The 19,662-nt window shown below is 38.0% G+C and overlaps 1 protein-coding gene across 22 annotated transcripts in view; it reads right to left on the bottom strand.

Moving 5' to 3' along the window:
- LOC306852442 (neurexin-1a) overlaps positions 1 to 19,662 on the bottom strand; it is a 177,408-nt gene that overhangs the window by 101,085 nt on the left and 56,661 nt on the right. For 15 of the 22 annotated variants that reach the window (XM_079389254.1, XM_079389260.1, XM_079389273.1 and 12 more), the window contains 3 exons: positions 5,805 to 6,106; positions 4,231 to 4,254; positions 2,843 to 3,004 (listed from right to left, as the gene is read on the bottom strand). In XM_079389254.1, coding sequence (XP_079245380.1) covers positions 2,843 to 3,004; positions 4,231 to 4,254; positions 5,805 to 6,106 — 488 coding nt within the window. The remainder of the gene's footprint in view (positions 1 to 2,842; positions 3,005 to 4,230; positions 4,255 to 5,804; positions 6,107 to 19,662) is intronic. The other 7 variants (XM_079389276.1, XM_079389255.1, XM_079389264.1 and 4 more) reach the window with 1 other exon arrangement.

Here is a 19,662-nt window from a genome sequence, read left to right as displayed (position 1 = left end):
TAGGAATTTGTACGCATTTAAAGTATTACATTTGCATTAAGAAAGGCACTAGTAGTATTTGATGCATTAGATGCCTCTGTCTAAAACCAGGATTTACATCTAAACTAGGTTCTCACAAACTGGTTTCAGATCTATTCTAACAGAGCTGCAGACAGCTAAGAAAATTAATGCTAAATACAACAAAAAAATGCAATAAATAACATCACAATTTTAAAAATGCAAAAAAATCAAACTATTAACCCTATACAGGGGCACCATAAGGGGGTGAGTGAAGTTAGGACTATTCTAAGGGCCCAGTGATGGGGGGGGGGGGTAACATGATTTGCCGAGGGGAAGGCGGAACGCGATCTGTATGGAGGGGGACACCATTCACCCCCACCATATCTCCCCAATCCCCCCACCCCCAGACCGCGATCGAGATTTCTACCGGGGGGGAACCACACCCAGCGCACACATCATTTGTAAAAAAGTAGGGAAGCATCGCTATTAAAATTAAGTCTGATACTGATGAGAACATAATTATCTTCATTCAGTGGATAATAACCATTAATCACTCTTATCTAACTAAATTAAAAATAAAATACTACACTAAAATGAATGTCAATTATTTTAAATGTTAAATGTAAATTTAGATGCCACAATTTTATAATGTACAGTATAAAAAAACTAACCTTCATTTTGAGTTATTTTTTCTTTTAAGATTAACTTTAGGTGAGGGTTTGATTACATCAAAGGTAATCTTAATGTAAAAAAGGCAACATGACTATGAAAATGAAATATATTATTAAAAATATTTAATAAATTCATATGATATTTTATTACAATTATTTTTATCATTTAAAACTTACATTTTCCTATTCAGTCAATGTCATGTTTATAATTCTGCAGGTTCCAAAACATACCTTAATCTATAGAAACCATGAGCAAATATGCAATTTTATTAGATTTATTATTATATTTTACATTTGTGCAATAAACTATTTTGATTCTGTGGTGGTGTTGATGACCAATGAAAAAATTACTTCTGAGGAAAAGCCAGTTGAGACCACTGACCTACATTGGGTAAGATTGGACATGATAAATAGACTAACAAGGTAAATGCCAGTGAGCATCCCTCACTAATTGTAGGTCTACAGGTTAATGAATGAATCACCATGAGCTACAGCACCTTAAGTTCAACCAAGAGCAAGGCTTCATTGTCTCTCTGCTTCATAAATCAATCACAATCAGCTTGAGTTTACTGCTTTTCACATGCATACTGAGGTTAGCTAAAGATGAATTTTTCTATATATAAAACAAAAATGGCTGGCATTTAATGTCTGTTCATAACATCAAAAGCATTTCCGACTTCCTGGCAGTCAGAACAGCTCTTTGCTTTACCAGCTGGTGTATCAGAGGACATCCCATTCCAAAGGGATGCGAGTCTAACATGGAGGATGGAAGCTGATGGATGAGACAACATGTTCTCTACAGTGTTCCTCTGAGGAGTATTTCGATCACAGATAGCTCATGTCAAGAGCATGTGAGGTAGTGGACCAGTGATCTGTCATGCAGACCTATTAAATATTGCTGGAAACTGAGTGATTTGAATGTATTTCATTAAATGTATTATTTACTTATTTATCCTATTTGTCGTACTCTTGTTTATTTGTTAGTTCTGTCACTGTTGACGATCTGTGACCCATTTTCAAATTAACAGTCTTGAGATGTGAGGAAACCTCATCAGCAATGTTAATTAGAGAATGCATTTCAACTCTGCTGTTGTGTTTCGGCTCCTGAGTCCGTGGCGACTGATAAATAATTCCCTCAGTTGTTGGTGTACGTGACGTGTTACGAGTTTATACAGGGCAGAGAGAGCAGTGCAACCAAATTGTGTACTGGGACACATTCTATAGAAAGAGGATCCTGAGGCAGCAGCACAGAACTGACATCAGTCAAATGTATAAAAAGTAACTAAGACAAATGATAAAACATACTGTACGTATGCTGCAGTGGCATTTAAGTAAGGTGACATTCATCGTGTGAGTGTACGCGCACACACACACACACACACATATATATATATACATATATATATATATATATATATATATGATCAGGAAATGTCCTCGAGCCGAGATTCGAGCTCGGGACACCCGTAATGTAATGCCGTTATACGTCGTCAGACTGCCCACTAGGCAATCGTTGCCAACTAAATCTATGATTTTATACATTAATAAATGTAATTTAATCCTGTGAGGGTAAAACTGAATTTGTAGCAGACAATACTACAGAAATCCAGTAACATTTCTTATTACTATGAATATTGAAACAGTTGCTCCGCTTAATATTTTTGTGATACTTCTTTTAGGATTTCTAAATTAAAATAAACTTCAAAAGAACACCACTGATTTAAAACAAATCTTTTGTAATGTTATATAATGCTTTTCTCTGTCAAAAATAATGAAATAAATTATAGCAAAATAAAGTAATATTTTTTAGGATTTTTTAAAAATAAATGTGTTATATACACACACACACGCAAACACACACACACATTTCCTTTTTTGGAATTCAGACACACATATGGACATATTAGCTGCAAGATCGTATCTCTCTTTTTCATTCCAAAAATAAAAGAATGTTTTTAGAGGATTTATTTCAATAAAAAGAAACTAGTTAAATATACCTCAAATCAGTACATTGTGAATCAATTTAGTGAATTAGCTGCAAGGTCATATCTTTCTACGATTCAAAAAGTAAATGAATAGATGTAATCCAGTAGCTATAGAAGGTGAATAAATTACTTGAAGATTTCTCGATGGAATGACTTTTTTCAAGAAGCAATTTTCAGAGCACTTACCTCTTTCAGGCAGCCCATAAAGTTGTTGCTAACGGGGGATCCGGGCAGATCGGCAGTGCTGGGACTACCCCCAACATAGAAAAAGTCATCCGAGCCTAGCATGGTGTAGTCCTCTTGTGTATATCCAGTGGTGGTCAGAATTCCATCCACGGATATTGTAACCTAGACAACAAAGCACAGGGAAAGGACACGCTATACTCACATATAACTTGAATACTGTTACAGGGCTTTGGTCCCCCTCGTAAGGATTTGGATGCTTGGCTTTGTTTTGTTTTTGCCTTTAATGCTTCTTATTTATAGATTTATTTATAGCTTTTCTCTTTTTATTGATTTAATGTGAACCCATTTTCATGTCTGTTTCAGCAATTCTTATTCATTTGTTGTTTAACTTTTTTGTTTTTGGTCTTTCTAGATTTAAGTTTTTGGTATGAACTTCTAGTAAGTCTGAGCTGAGGAAGTCTGCGGCACATTAGCCCAGGCTCAATGTTAGTGGTGCCATTAATAGAGCACAAAAAGTAAATCAGCAGACACAAAAATGGTGTTAGTAGTATGTGTGTTTCTGAAAGTTAGTATTGCTTGAATCCAGTGCGTGTGAGTAGTTTCAGCAGTTTTCAATGTTTTTATATGAGGTGAAACAAAGAACATGGTGTGCTAAGAGGTTAGAAATGAAAGCACAGGCAATTAGAGGCACATCTCTCACAGATCTGGTTGAATGGATGCATGCTTCATTATCCCTCCCTCTCCACATGCAAACAATGGTTGGTTAGAGAGAACAATTCTTCTCACACATTAGACTGCACAGGAATGAGTAAAGAGAGAAGGGGAGGGAGAAGGACACAAAACACGACGGAGCTCATGAGACCAATCACAGCAGAAGTGTCGGCATGCATAAGCGTGTTCACATGAACAAAGAAAGCAAAAACGACAACAGACGAGATGACCGGCCACCCATGCCAACCTCGAATGTACTGATGGAGCAGAGGTGTTAGTACACGGGGTGGCCAGGATACACACCATGCTGAACAACGGGCCTCAAAGCTAGCTGGACCAATGAAAAAACTCAGAGCCAGCCAGCCGAGACCGATCGGTGAGCAAAACCTTATGCAAAAGAACCCAACGAAGGAAAAGATGCAAGATAACCTAAGAGGAAAAAAAAGAGAAGATGGACGGGACATAAAGTGCTGAGGAAACCCAACTAATGAGAAGAAAAAGAAAAGGGGAATTTGGGCAGGGCAGGGGAAGTAAGCGTAAAGAGTACCAACCGCATTTTCCCCCTTTTTTTGTTTAGTATTGATGTCTACGATTCAAAAAAAGGAAAATAGACACACGGCAAACCCAAACTAAGAAACAATTAGAATGATATCTACCGAACAATGTAGTTTGTTTACCATAGCGTGTCCAATGCCTGAGTGCTTTGTGGAAAAGGGGGGAGAAAGGAAATTAAAAAACTGTGAACAGAACACCGTTCCTCAATCAAAAAAGATGGTCTCTTGCCAAGGTTAGTACATCAGCGTTGCACGTTAGTAAGAGGTAACAGGTTAGTAAATGACACATTCCATGGATGAAAGGTTAGTTTCTTTCCCCAAAAGCAGGTTAGTAAACATTTAAAAAGGGCAACAGAAGAGAAGGAAAGGAGAAGCAGACAAGATCTGCACAGTGGAGTTCCTCTGGGACGAATCTAGTCTACTCTGTTCCAAACACTGTCTCTTCCTATTCCTGGCGCTCCGCTAACTTTACTGGTGACAGAACGCACCACAGAGCTTTTTATGTTTACTGCCTGTCCTATCCAACTTCGTGCCACACGTCTAGGATCTTTTCCGAGTCTTGACACTTCAAACGCGTTCTGCGCTGACAGGTGAAGTACTCGTGTAATGTAGTGAGAGGTAGCGCTATCAAATAGTGACAGTAAAATATGGATGCCATAGCGTCTTGAGTTTGAATTTAAATATTAGTCAAGGGGAATGGGGTTAAAGGTAAGTTCACTCATCTCTGAAAGCTGAATTCATGCCTGATTAATGAATACTTTAATATCGGGAGCGTCTTTTTACATCAGCTCTGCTCTATGCTACATAAATGAGCGCTAGTGCTAATTTAAAATGATAAAAGCGCACCAAATTGCTAGAACTTTCTCTTTTAGTCTCATCTTTAGGCAACTTTCAAATACATAATTTGGAAACCTGAACTATTTTAAATGGGTATATGTCTCGATCAGGGTCGGAAATTAACAGGTCCCTGCACAAGATCTATCACAGCTGTCATTGTTTGCAGCATTGAGCATTAAAACCAATCACACACATTTCTGTTGAGTTTACGAATGCAATGTCCAATCAGAGATGCTTGGATTTTTCAACGCTGAGATTGTTCAGTGTGCACGCTCACTGACGGAATTCTGAATCTGCATTCGCAAATTCTCTCATCATAATAAACAACAAAGTGCAGAAAAGATGCAAGTAAGAGATTGAATTAGCAGTGTAGATAGCTTCAGTGATTATATTCCAGCAAAAGCTTTCTATTAATCAACATTAATAATCATTATTACAGAGCTATAATCAACAATAATGATTTTATCATGACATCGCAGCTTCATCTTGTAATTAGTTTTAATTTATAAGCCATTACTCTGCGATTTTTGTGTAATTACATGTACATGAGCAGCATTAAACAGTCATGCTTTATTAGTAACAGTCTATAGTATTGTAACTGATTGAAGCAGCTGGTTAAATTTAAGCACAGATACATTTGATTAGGTAAATATAAAAATTGTCCCTACAATGGTAAAAAATGCCCCTGGGAATCAACTCCAGAGGGCAAATATTGCCCCTTAATGGAAAAGTTAATTTCTGACCCTGGTATTGATTAAAGTGGTTAAATACGGTTAAATCTAGTCCGAGGGTTAGTTTGATGTTACTAATCGGAATCTGAATGTATCCAATCTCGACCTCTGCCTTTTCTGCACGGTTACCTGACGAAGGTTCCTGGTAACCTTCACATCATGCCAGGCATTGTCATTAAATTTCCCATTGACGGGCTCCACCAGGGCCTCAAAGGCCCCAGAGCCCAGGTTGATGACCAGCGAGACAGCACCATTCTTCAACGCCAGGTTGACGTAGTCTGCAGATTTTCCAGTGTGGAGCATCAGTCCATTGCGCTGCAGGGTCTTGAAGGAGAGCGTAATCTCATCGCTACTGCTCTGTATGGGGTTCGGGGACAGGTCGTAACAGAAATACTCTGAACCCTTGAAGGTGGCCATGTACTCTTCTCTCTCTGCAGGAAAATTGAGAAACAACACAGGTAAGCTGGGAGCACACCAATGTTTTCCATTATAAGAGATGCATTAATACCAATACAGTGCAATATAAAAGTTGAGCAAAGCTGAGCAAAATAGGGGTCAGTGATAGGGGTCAATTTATTCAAAACACATTAAAATGCAATTCATGAATACAATGAAGAATCAAACCTAGGACACATTTTTAGTTTTCTGAAATAAACTTTTTGGGCATAAAGACATCAAGTTGATGCAATGTAGCTATTATTTATAAAAAACGTTGCATAATCCTTTATTACTATGTCTAAAAGTTTATTACTGCATATGAATGAAAACCATTTGTCTGTCAAATCAACAGTAATGTTCTCCAACTAACATGCAAGAAAAAAAGGAAATGGCATCATAGAAAGGACACCTGCCAACCCTAATGACTGTGTATCAAGATCAATATGTCTCTTAAAATATCAGATAATTTGAACTTTTCATTACAAGACAAGGTTGTAAAATGCCACGTGCATGTGGCTTCCCAAAAGCATGGTATTTATGAAAAGCATGGATACTTAATTAAAAAAGTAACAATTTGTAGAAAAATACATGTAAAAATATTCACACCTGTATTCAAGATTTAAGCAAAATATGCAAATTCTTCATGTGACATTTTTAGAGTTATTCAAATTAAAACTTTCTTGAAAATGGTATAAAAGTTTTCAAAACCATATGAATCCAACATTAAAGCACCTTTAGTTTGTCGTGGACGATCTTGTATGTCATAGACCCTGTAGCCCTCCGTCACATAGTAATACAGAGCAGATCACTTACCGTCATCTATCTGCACCCACACTTACTGGACACAAGATTTGCTAATTTCAAATGACCTACCTTTACAAAGCCAAAAGTCAATCTGAAGTCATACTGAAGGGGTCAAATGTAGTGGAAACTCACCACAGTCAATCTGAGAGTGATTGGTTGCTGTCAGTACACGCACACACACCTACGAGATTGAGGTCAGAGCCATCTTGCTCATAAATGAGAACCAAGGTCCTTGATAATGGTGACCATAAATAAAGCAGCCACACATATCAGGACATAATTACCAAATCAGTCAGCGAGACCCATTACTGTAAGCGTCCTGGCACAGAACCCAGGCGCGCACACTCTCACTCCTCTTCTCATTTGCACAAACAACTCCGACTGTCACCCAGATCCGAGTGTATTTTGGGAACTTGGTTAAAATATTAACTGAAGAGGCACCCATTAATAAAGTGTGAAATCCTATCTCCACAACTACCTCCTTACCGGTAAATACAATTACATTATTACAGAGCAGAGCTGAGTCTACTTCTCATCAGGAATACTAATGACTTTAACAGGCAATTTACAGCAAGACTGAACCAAATTACCATAAATCCAGGAATCTGCAACACAATTAACCTAACACACCATAGGACCAGCTCATTTGCTCTGGAATTATCTGGAATATTCTTAAGATAAACCCTTGAGATATCAACAAGGCTCATTTACTCCATCTCTTTCTCCATCCTTCATCAACCTTCCTGTGTCCACTGCGAGTTAAATAAGCTTTTTGCCTTGGCTGATGAAGTGTGAGTGTGTGTGTGTGTGCACAAAGAGCCAAAGGGTGGTGCTGTATCTGGCTCTCTTCCACCTCCTCTATATACCACTGAGTCAGCTATAATGTGACTCAGTGCAGGAAGGCGCCCACAGAGTCGCACCAGCATACACAAACTGGCTTTTGCACCAGTACACACATATTGGGCCATACACACACACAGTTTCACACAGGTATATATATTGGATGCTCAGAATAACTCTAAAATGGCCTTCAAATCCCCATTTCGATGCCAGTAACAGAGAGCTTTATGAGTCTTTCGTCACCATCGGTCTCTGTTGTGACTTCCCTGTCCCGGCTCTCATAAGATTTGATCTCTGCAAATACTCTTACAGGAAATCAAATCTTCATCTTCAAGAGTAAATAACCAGGAAAGCTCATTTAAATACAGCATTAGACTATCTGTCGGATAAAAGTGACCTCCAATCACCTCTTCGCTCAATAGCACATAGCAATTTGCTCTGATTTCTACCTTACATCATATGTATTTTCTGTTTGTGCTTTAAAAAGCCATATTCTACCTGTTGTTATCATTTATTTTTGGTAGTGTCTATTTACACCAACCTGGGTAAAGGCTATTTTCTCTAACCGCCACTGCTCAGGCAATTTACCCTTCGTACAAACAGCACATTACTTCCATTTGAACTAAATGCAAACAAGATGTTATTTGTTGCCATTTACACTTGGTGGAACCAATATGTACTGTATCTTTTTTGCTGTAATGTACCTGTAGTAAATTTTCGCGTTAGTCAATTTTCTTTGCTGTAATTTAGTATAATATATTTTCCATCCTTTCTATTCCATACAGGATTAAACTGGCTGTTTTTGATACTGTGCCTTTAAGAAAATATGTAATGGATGCTTGCTACGATTGGTTAGACTTTTTTAATGTGAAATGGGCAACATTGCTTGTGTATGAGCTGACAGGCCCAGTATAACTGGCACTGCCCCATGGTCAATAACAGCCTTTTGTAAAGCTTGCTTTGACATTCGCCAAACAATCTGTGCCCAAATGTGCCACACAAAATACTAAGGTAGGTGCTTTTCTTTGAAGGCTCGAAGAACAATCCATGACATCAAATGCTATATAATTTGTCTATCAACCTACTGACATTGCATTTGAAGATGCATTGATATTACTGTCTCGCCCACTTTCTGCTGCTTTAACTCATATATATTTGGAGTTAGGCGCATTCTGCCATATTTTTAAGCAACATTCTGCTATTTGTACAACATGAAAACCGTCACTTTTCCCATTCAGGTGGTGTCATTTAATCATTTTAAATGTGTTGATGTCTATATTAATAGACATGTCTATATTAATTGATGTTAAGAATCTAAAAAAATAAAATCTTGATTGTACACTACCGTTCAAAAGTTTGGGGTTGGTAGTAATTGGTGTTTATAAAAAAGGCATATGCTCAGCCGCATTTAAAATACAGAAAAAACAGTAATATTGTGCAATATTTTTAATATATTTTCTAATTGAATACACTTTAAATTGAATTTATTACTGTGATAGCCAGGTTGATTTTTCTCTAGCCATTACACCAGTCTTCAGTGTCACATGATCCTTCAGAAATAACTCTAATGTGCTGATTTGGTGCTCAAGACACATTTCTTATTATTGTCATGTCATGCCAGTCAGCCAAATTTTTAAACGGTAACACACATTTTCTACTATTACTATAGAGGGTCTCCACATGATGTCCACAGTTAAATCTGAGAACTAAACCAGTTGAGAACCACCGCTTTAGCTTCTGTTCGCACTTGTGGAGTGATGCCTTGTATGCTGCTGACTGAGCAATTATCTCTTCATCAGCTTAAATTTAGACAGGAACGTGGGGGCAGCACGTCTGTGGGCTTGTTACCTCAAAGCTGCTACAGGCGACAGCCTGTGAATGCCAAACACAGCCAGTCAAGCATTGAGAACTCCCATGCTACAGGAAGACACGCTGTACTACAGTTTCCTGTTTGGATCCCCCTCACCGTCTGAAAGAAGAGCTTTACAAAAGCTGCTATTTAATGACTCCCCTGTAAGGATGGGGTATTAAAAACAAAAAGAATATCTGACAATAGTGTCAAGTTTAATTATCTGTATTGTGCTGCATGTGATAAAATGTAATATGACAGAATTTGTCTAATTAGCAGGACTGCAGGGGTGATAATGAATTAATATATTTTTCTGTTCAACAACAGACATCTCAAACTTATTTTGACATACCCATATCTTATTCCATCTGAGCCTGAGCATTTTTTTTATTTTTGATATTTAAAATGGACATAGTAAAAAATTGATTTTGTAATCACATTATACAACGGCACAATCTCCAGGGGTCTCAGCAGCAACAAAGCCAATAATGCTCACAAAACTGTCAGCATTAATAATTGACGCTGAGCATAAAACCAATTAATTTGGGGCTTTTAATAAGTCCTTATAAAACTACACCAAAATGACACTGCAAAATAAAGTCTGAATTTATCTATTTAATAAAATAAAATCACAGCAGTTTCTCTAACAGAAGGCTGATTTTTAACTATCAGTGAACGTTTGTTGTCAGACTGAACAGGGACTAAGCGCCAGATAAACTGTCAAAGCTGTCTACATTGATTTTTCATAAAGTGCAAGTTCGCTCACAGTTATGGGAAATTAATATGTAAGAAAAAGTAAAGCAATTTCAGCACTAGCCCACAGGCTTATGTGAATTTGTAATCTGTAGAGAAATACTGGACTGTCATTGACTAAAGTGTAAATGATACACCTGTCATCCACATACCTCCGTGGCCACAGCTAGCTTGTGCATTTATTTTATCTATGCTTTGACTCTTCCTCTCTTTGTGTTTCAGCCAAACGTCCTTTAAAGGCTCTCCAGAGGTATGTTATGGCGAATCACATATAGCTTTACCACCATGGCCCTGTTCGTGCTGTAGGGAATACAAGAGTGGAGATAAACGACAGTGGGGCTGAAAGGGAGACTGAGGCTTTGGGCTCAGATAAATCTAGTGGGAGGATGCACTTCTTCAAGCTAGCCCACTAGATCAAGATTACTTACAAACCCATTCAAGTAATAGCTTAGCCACTTGTATTTTATCTGCTTGAGAAGGGGGTGAGGGTAACAGCATACCGTTAAACACAAGCTATCATATTTTTTATTTAATAATGATGTCTAACTGGACCACAGTATTAAATCATGCATCTCTGCACAACATTCAATGGCCTAACTGTTTGGGGTTTCAAATCTCTTTCTCTTTCAATCATTCCAAATGTCACGTTTAATTCAATGAGTTTCTTGACATTTTTTTTAATAATAATTTCTGAAGGAAAATTGTTACACCACAATTATTTTTTAATTGTATGGAAAATAAGAAATTTGTTAATTCTGCTAAATATCTTATTTTGCCTTCCATGCCCAAAAGAAAGTCAAATTGGTTTGCAATGACATAAATTCATTTTTGGCTAAACTAATTTTGAAACATTTTTGTTCTGACCTGCATAAAAGAATGTGATCTTTTTCTAAATAAAAACCTTGCTGCATTGTTGTAATGTTGTGAGGAAACTCCCTTCAAATCTCTTGGAAATATTGAAGTTGCAATGCATTCTGGGGAGAAGCAGAAGCAATTACATAAGCTCATATTACATGCATGTGTATTCACACATTTCCTTCTCTCTCTTCCATAACACATCCACTCTTTCTATCATTTAGCACCTGCCTTTACTTCGCCTCTCTCCATTTTTCACACCTTCTTTCCCTGAGCCTCAAGCCTTAAAATTCGAGCAAAATATTGTCCTCCAATCTAATTCATAGTAGGTGCAGAACATCCCCAAACAATTTGCACTCAGTATGTGTGTGTGTGTGTGTGTGTGTGTGTGTGTGTGTGTGTGATTTGTATGTTAATTGTGTGAAACTCACCTCACATTCACAGGATTACATCTGTTGACAAAGACTCAGTGCCATTAGATATACAGTAGATATACAGTTCTGCGTATATATTTATGTACATTTACCAAGATGTTTCTAATTGTGTGTTTACTATATTTAGTACTGTCATAATGAAAACATTATGTAAACTTTTGAACATAATATAAATGTAATAATATACATCAAATGCATATACAGCATATATATATATATATATATATATATATATATAGCAAATTTTATTTGGTTAATTCATATTTTTATTCAGCAATGAGTAAGACTGCATTAAATAGATCAAACGTGACAATAAATAAATTTCTAATATTTTCTATTCAAACGATTTTTATTAAAAATAAATAAATTATTTTAAACTAAAAAGATATTAAGCAGAACAACTTTTCTCAACATTGAGAATACTAAACAATATTTCTTGAGCACCAAATCAGCCATTTTAAAATATATTAAAAATAGAATACAGTTATTTAAAATTGCAATAATATTTTACCGTTTTAATGCATTTTTGATCAAATTAATGTAGCCTTTGTGAGCACAAGAAACTTTCAAAAACATTGACATTTACATTAAATAATTATATTAAATATATTGTCTGCAGTTTCTTCAGGGCAATACTAAAAAATACATTATTAAACCATTAAAACATCTAACTTATGCAAGAGGTGCACTATAAAATGATTTTTCAAAGTTTATTTACAGATTATTGAAGTACGTTTTACAAGAAAATATGTTATAATATTTCAAAATTTCATGTTTAATTGTGTTACTTTTTTTGGTACTTACTACCAATTTCTGAGTGAAAATTGCTTCAAATTAAATCCAAGAGAAGAGTATGTAAACCAAATGTACATCACTACACATCCAGTATGTATAGGGGCTATAAGAGTAAAGGAGAGGAGAGGTCTAAGTGGCTTCCAGTGAGCAGTACTCTCACTCAGGTGGCTTGTTTTGCCACTGGAGATGATAGCACAGTGAGTTAATGAGAGCAGCTCCAAAGCCGCAGCCGAGTCTCAATCTAACAACGGCAAGAAAAACAACAGGAGTGACAACAACAGAAGATAATAACACCGCAATTACCCAAGCTAAATATATACCGGGGGCTATGGACCGTGGACAGCAATGATGCCATTAAACTGACTCTGAGGTCTAGTTACACTGCCAGTGAGGTCTTTCAGCTACTAAGAAGTGCCTCAAGTATTCACTGCATCAACTGACATAATATAAATACATTGCCGGATAGCAAGGAACCATTACGTCCATAATTCCAATTAATTTCCTTGCGTGATGTCCCCCCCCTCCCCCCAATGTTCAGACGGAGCGCTATATTACGTGTGACAAGTTTATTCAGTCTGCTCAGCTGCTCCGACCTTGATAAGGCCAGTTATCAAAATTTCTCCATCTCAGAGCGCAGCAGAAACCAGTCAAGCTATTCTGAGCCAGCGCTACGGAGGAGCGTTTCACACTCGACTGGCCACAGATGTGTTTTGTTGAATATTGATTTATTGTTTGATTGATTATTCCTCACATCATAAATCCGCCAGTGAATGGGATCAGACGGCGAAAGACACAAAAAGCACAAAAGACTGACTGGCTCATTATTTCGGATGTCGAGGCAGCTACACTGTGGATGTTGTTCAATCTGAAATTACAATGTCTCCAAATGGCAGCGTTTCCATTTTAGGGAGAGAGATGATATTTGAGTCTTTCTTTGCTGAGATAAGAGCTCATATCTGGTAAAAAAAATAAAATTAAAGGTTTTGGAATATCATTCTAATGATTCACTGAAAGCATATCTTTTACAAAATGGTACATATAAATACTGCACTTTTCCACCTTAAAACATGAAATGCATAATCAATTTTGGCAAATGATCTCCTATAAACATAATTCATAATGTGTTTCATTTAAAAACGGCAAGGCTGGGTGCTTTTTTGAGGTTGAAAATGCATTTGCTCATCTGAGATTCACTGCAAAAAAAAAAAATCCAAGTTTCATAGCAGCAGTATTCGTGAACAAGGAGTCCGATTATCATTCCGAGAAATGGTACTATTAAATGTCTTCCTATATTCAGCTGTGACCAGACACCTTTAGCTAAACGCTCCAAACACATATCTCTCAAAAAATAGCCGTGAATCTGTGGAACATGCAGCGCGAAGTCACAACTCACTTCAAAAACGCTCTATCCACCTCCACAGCACCTCATTACAGCCTTTCTTATGCAAATGCAAGGAGACAAACCGGCGTCACACAGACACACAGCCTGCCATCCTACAGGCATCTCTTCCTCTCCTAACGAATTCGTCTCAACTTTTGAACTCCCTTTCTCTATCTCTCTCTCTTTCTTGCAGGTGCATGTGGAGGCTCAGCGTTTTTAAACGCTGGCATTTTCTAGGACACCACATTAAATCGAGAAGCCTGTGGTTGAGTGACGTAAAATCCTCAGATCTCATCTCAATTTCATGGAGAATATTCAGTTCATACGGCATCTGGAAACCAGCCAAGGAGATGAGAGAAAACAGATTCTTCCACTAACGTTATTTATTTCACAGCTCTTCTCGAGAAACCCTTGTGGGCACTTTTATTTTGGAAAGTCCTCCTCCATGCGTTGGGACCTGTCCGACCTGTCAGAGCCAGCTACCTCTCTGGAGCATCAAACCAGCAGCCAACCCTCTCACTCAGTCCCTGCCATATGTCCCAATGTTCTGCCAATTCCTTGCACACAAGACCTCAGAGCACCCCATTAGTGAAAGCGAGAGAGAGAGAGAAAGAGAGAAAGAAAAAGAGAGCGAGAGAAGAGGGGGAGATGGGGAGTGAGACGTGGTTATAAACATATATAGAGAAAAACAGAGGTGGGGAGATGGAGAGATCAGCAGAAAAAAAGAGCATCAGAGAGAGCAAAAGTAGAACAGAAACACGCTGAACAGAGTAACAGAGAGGATCAATCAGGAGAGAGAAAAAGAGGGAGACAATGCAAGAGAAAGATAGATGTTAAAGGAACAGTTCGAATGAAAATTAAAAAATAAATCTCATCATCTATATACTTATTTTTTAGAAGTGGCATAACTGCTATCCAATGATTTGTCTTACTATTAAAATAGATTAAAAAATACCATAAGGTGTATCTTTAGTCATCAGTTATTATTTCAGGAATCGGATTATACTGAGTGTGCTGTATGTTTTTGATTGACTAAAAAGAACCTATTCAGAATCCTTCGTTCAGGAATTGGACTATACTGGTTGCACTGCATGTTTTTCACTAAAGTGTCACTAAAAAGAAGTGACTCAAGGTCATATGTTCAGAATTTGGACCACACTTGTGCTGTATGCTTTTGAGTCACTAAAAGGAACCTGCTTGTAAAACTAATTTATTTGGCAAAATTGGACTTCACTGGTTGCCCATTATAAATTTGATTCACTAAAAAGAACCAACTTAAGAGTCATTCGTTCAGGAATTGGACTACACTGGTTAAGCTGAATGTTTTTGATTCACTAAAAAGACCTAGCTTATAGGAGTAATTATTTTAGTATATTTTATTATTTGGAATTTGAGCTATACTGGTTATGCTGTATGTTTCTGATTCTCTCAAAAAATTGGCTCGTAAGAGTCTTCAATTTTGTGTTGTAAAACCAAAATCAGTAGAGGTGTTCCACTGCAATTAAAGTAGTAATTTCCGGAAACTCTTTTGGAGTAATTCAGTAATTTAGTACATTCAAACAAAACGGAACATCATTTAATGTTTAATTTGGAAAAGGAAGCCAATGATATTCTTAAACAATAAAACTCCATTTGTGTCCAACAGAATTCAGTCAGTCGGTCATACAGGTTTGGAATGGCACAAGGTTGAGAAAATGAGAGAATTTCTGTTTTTGGGTGAAGTGTTCCTAAAAGAAAAACAGGAGGTTGGCGTATACAGACTGTCAAGATTCCCATGGACAGAAGGAGAGATTGTGAGAGAGGTGTTCTTCGTAAACTCAGTCAGAGCTCAGCGCTGGATGAGTGTAATTTGATGTTATCGTCAGACCGTGAATGTGGATACATGGGTCTGTGCTGATATTGAATAACAGCAGGGAGGAAAGCTCAGAATCTCAGTACTCAGAGCTCTACCCTCTCTGCTGAAGCTCTCCAGCATGGACGCAATATGGCATACAGTCCATACGTGCCAGAACAGCTTCGCAACTGATCAATGAGCACACGTACACAAACACACACGTTCATTATAGACCTTCCCATCACAGCAGAGACTGCCTATAGAGCCAGCATGCAGCGCTCTCTCATCCCTATTGCATATCAATGCCATTATCTCAGACCTGTATTTCCACCACTCTGCAGATCGCTAAAGTAAGCTGTTTGACACTGTGTGGAAAGCTGTCCTCTCAGCACTAGTGTATTTTTAGAAGCTTGAATATGATAACGTAACGCGTCTCTCTGCTAGTTTCCGTCTTAAATGCATTTCTCTGCTTTTGTCAGTCAGACTGTAGGTTATCGATCCTCTACATTTACACCAGATCTGTGTAAGGTAACCACTAATGGAGTGACCACATCGTTTGTACCGTTTCTCCAAGGTGTGACTCTCAAAGAGCTGCTACCATTTCTTCTCTCCTTTCATTCACGAAGCTCAGTGAACTCTATATGTAGGAGTCAGTCTCCCATGCTAGATCACACTGCATCAAAATGGCATTTGTGAAAATGGCAGTTGTGTTTGCCAATATTATATTAATAGACATAACATGAGTAAGCATGGTGTTGCTGTGGTGATACTCTGGCCAATAGCACAACTATGATATTACATTCACACAATATATTTATAAACAAGCCGTTAATTTTGAGTGGCTTACATTTTAGGCATCATACTGCCAGTTGCTTATTTTTGCTTGGCCATAAAAATAGTTCAAAATGAAGCACAGCAGAAGGAATTAGTTGAGCAAATTCAATGATTCACTCATAAAGAACTTGTTTAGTTCCAGAATGAATCAGTGTTTAGGAATGGATTGGTTGAATGATTCACTCATTAAAGGCACTTGTTACGTTTCTGACTGAATCAGTGTTTTACATTTACATTTATTCATTTAGCTGACGCTTTTATCCAAAGCGACTTACAATTGCTATATATGTCAGAGGTCGCACGCCTCTGGAGCAACTAGGGGTTAAGTGTCTTGCTCAGGGACACATTGGTGTCTCACAGTGGATTCAAACCCGGGTCTCTCACACCAAAGGCATGTGTCTTATCCACTGCGCCATCACCACCCCGCAGCGAATTGAGCGAATTAGCCAAGTAAATGGTTTCCTGACTCATTCATATAGACAGTCACTTCCCTGTCTAAAAATCTGTCTTGCTTTAAGATGACTTGAGGAGCAAAACTGTGTAAAATGTGTGATCACAATTACCATTTTTACAAGTGAAATCCAGTCATTTAAATAGGTACAGTAAAAGGAACAGATATTTTCCCATGCAGATTTTGTTAATCAAGTGAATCTACTGCTTGGTTTGAAAGTGACTTCTCTGTGAATTCAGCTTCATACATTCCCTTACAAAATTAACCATAGATTTACTACAAATGAAGCAAAGAAATTTGGTTACTATAGTTAAATCCTGTTAACCACAAATTCACCAAGGTTTTGCTACACTATCCATAGTTTAACCATGATATTTGTGGTAAAATGGCTCTTATACAAAATTTGTAATCAATATGCCAAAAACAACATGGTTACTAGACTTTTGCTCCAATAAAACCATGGTTGCTACCCGATTGACAACAGACAATAGACATGTTTACCATTGTAATATTGTTGAAATTTTACCACATCTTATAACAGTAAGGCTTGTTTTCACTGAACAGAGCTTTGTAGAGCTTCCCCAATGGCAAAACCTTTTTGTTGTTCTTCTTAAATTTAGTTAAATGTATGCTTACCCCAGCAGGGTAAGAAAAATAAATGAGCAAAAATAAACATTCAAGACATTCTCTTATGCAATCTTGTTTTAAGGATATTGGAATTTCACTAGATCACAAAACAAAAATACTGATTAAGAAACTGTTTTGCACTTTGTTGGGTCAGTGTGAACCAGGCATAGCTTTGCTTGCTCCCTCTTTTCTCTCCTCTCACAGAAAGTGTGCTCGCTTCTGTTGCTCCCGTAGCCATTTTACAATCCATGATGGAAGACTTGATGGTTAGCGCTGCAGCGCTGCTCACTGCTTCACAGCGAGACGGCACCACCCGAACACACTGCAAAATGTGATTAACACATCAGTGTGCTTTACACATGCACCCTTCTCCTCCCGTTCTCCAGAGAAACTAGTACAGACTGGGGAGGGAAGGAGGGAGGGAGGGAGGGTGTCGGCAAGCCCCGATGGTAATTGTTGGTGCAGGGGAAAACAAGAGCAGGTTGAGACAGTTGGGAAGGGAGACGCAACCACTCATTTTCTGTGCGAAAGCTCCCCTCCGTGCTTAACAGATCAAAGAAGAGAATTTAATGGACCACCCATAGAGTCGGATAACAGCGTAGACAGGACATGGGACAACTCCGCTTCAGAACAACCAAGTCACTGCGTCACAAACGCAACAGAACGTTCTCCCAACTGAAGACATCAAAGTGTACTTGTACCTTATGGTGGATATGAAACACTTAGTTAGAGCACAGAACTACCTTTCATTTCCAAACACCAGCCAAGACAAACAAGACGATTGCGCTCGGGTCTGCATCTCCTCCTCCTGAACGTCACGGTAATCAAATTCTCCACAGCGTGAAGACTGAAAGCAACAAAACGCCAAAGCTACTGGAATGATAAATAGTGGACCGAGTAGCTTGTCAGGAAGACTAAACGATGGGATGAGGCCGTTGAAAGCTACACCCTCCTCAGGTAGAGGTTCAGTCTCACTCCGGGCCCCAGCTTCCTCCATCTCCATATACACAGACGTAAACACACGTAAACACCTCGGCTAGGGCTTTATGAATGACTCCTGATCCATAAACACACACATCCAGAGACGAGCTGAGGGAGCAGCCCTGCCGCTCTCTGATAAGCTTCCCTTCCATCTACCTTCACTTCATCTACATAATTCTGCCTCTGTAAAATATGCAATTGTTCATTTCATGCCTCAACATTCACACCGAGCTCCCTGACCTGCAGGACATCTACAGCAAGCGGTGCCTGACCAGGGCCAGGAAGATAGTGAAGGACCTCAGCCATCCCAACAATGGACTCTTTTCTCTGCTGCGCTCAGGGAGGCGCTTCCGCTCCATGAAGGCGAACACAGAGAGAATGAGGAGGAGCTTCTTCCCGCAGGCCATTCGGAGTCTTAACCTCTCTCCACTCTAAGCACATCACCCCACACTTCCACTTTGCACATTTTCATTACAATCTGCACTAATTTGTAGAAGGTCACGTAAGGATAAATGAGTAGGACTTACATACCATTTGTCTTTAGTATTCCTTTTACTCACTTTTACTGCACAGCACACGGACACTTTATCACTGACATACACTTTACTTTTTATAGAATCTATATAGAATCATATTCAATTTTTATTCTTCATATCTATTTTTATTCTCATATCTATTTGTTATTTTATTTTATTGCTAGTTTATTTCTATATATATATGTTTACTGTACTTTTTCTATTTGTATTTTTGTAAACTTGAGGTTTTTCTTAATTTTGTTGGACAATTTGTTGGACAGTCGTACAATACATTTCACTACATGTCGTACTATGTATGTATATGTATGTGACAAATAAAATTTGAATTTGAATTTGAATTTGAAGTGTTTATGTGCTTATATAAGTTAAAGGAGAGACTGGGGCTTCTCTGTCTTTACTTCTCTCAATCTCCTCGTCTTTAATTTTCTCTCAGCCACTTCATTTAATTTTTTCATATTGCTCGCTGGAATAAATCATGGAGCATTTGAGCAGGGCAGTTGAACAGGCTTGTGGAGTGACAGAATATATGGTGTTATATATGGTGCTGTATCCACAATCAGGATACAGAAAATTTT

The sequence above is a fragment of the Barbus barbus genome (assembly GCF_936440315.1).
Source record: "Barbus barbus genome assembly, chromosome: 32".
Classification (NCBI taxonomy): Eukaryota; Metazoa; Chordata; class Actinopteri; order Cypriniformes; family Cyprinidae; genus Barbus; species Barbus barbus.
This window is presented reverse-complemented; position numbering and strand designations above follow the sequence as displayed.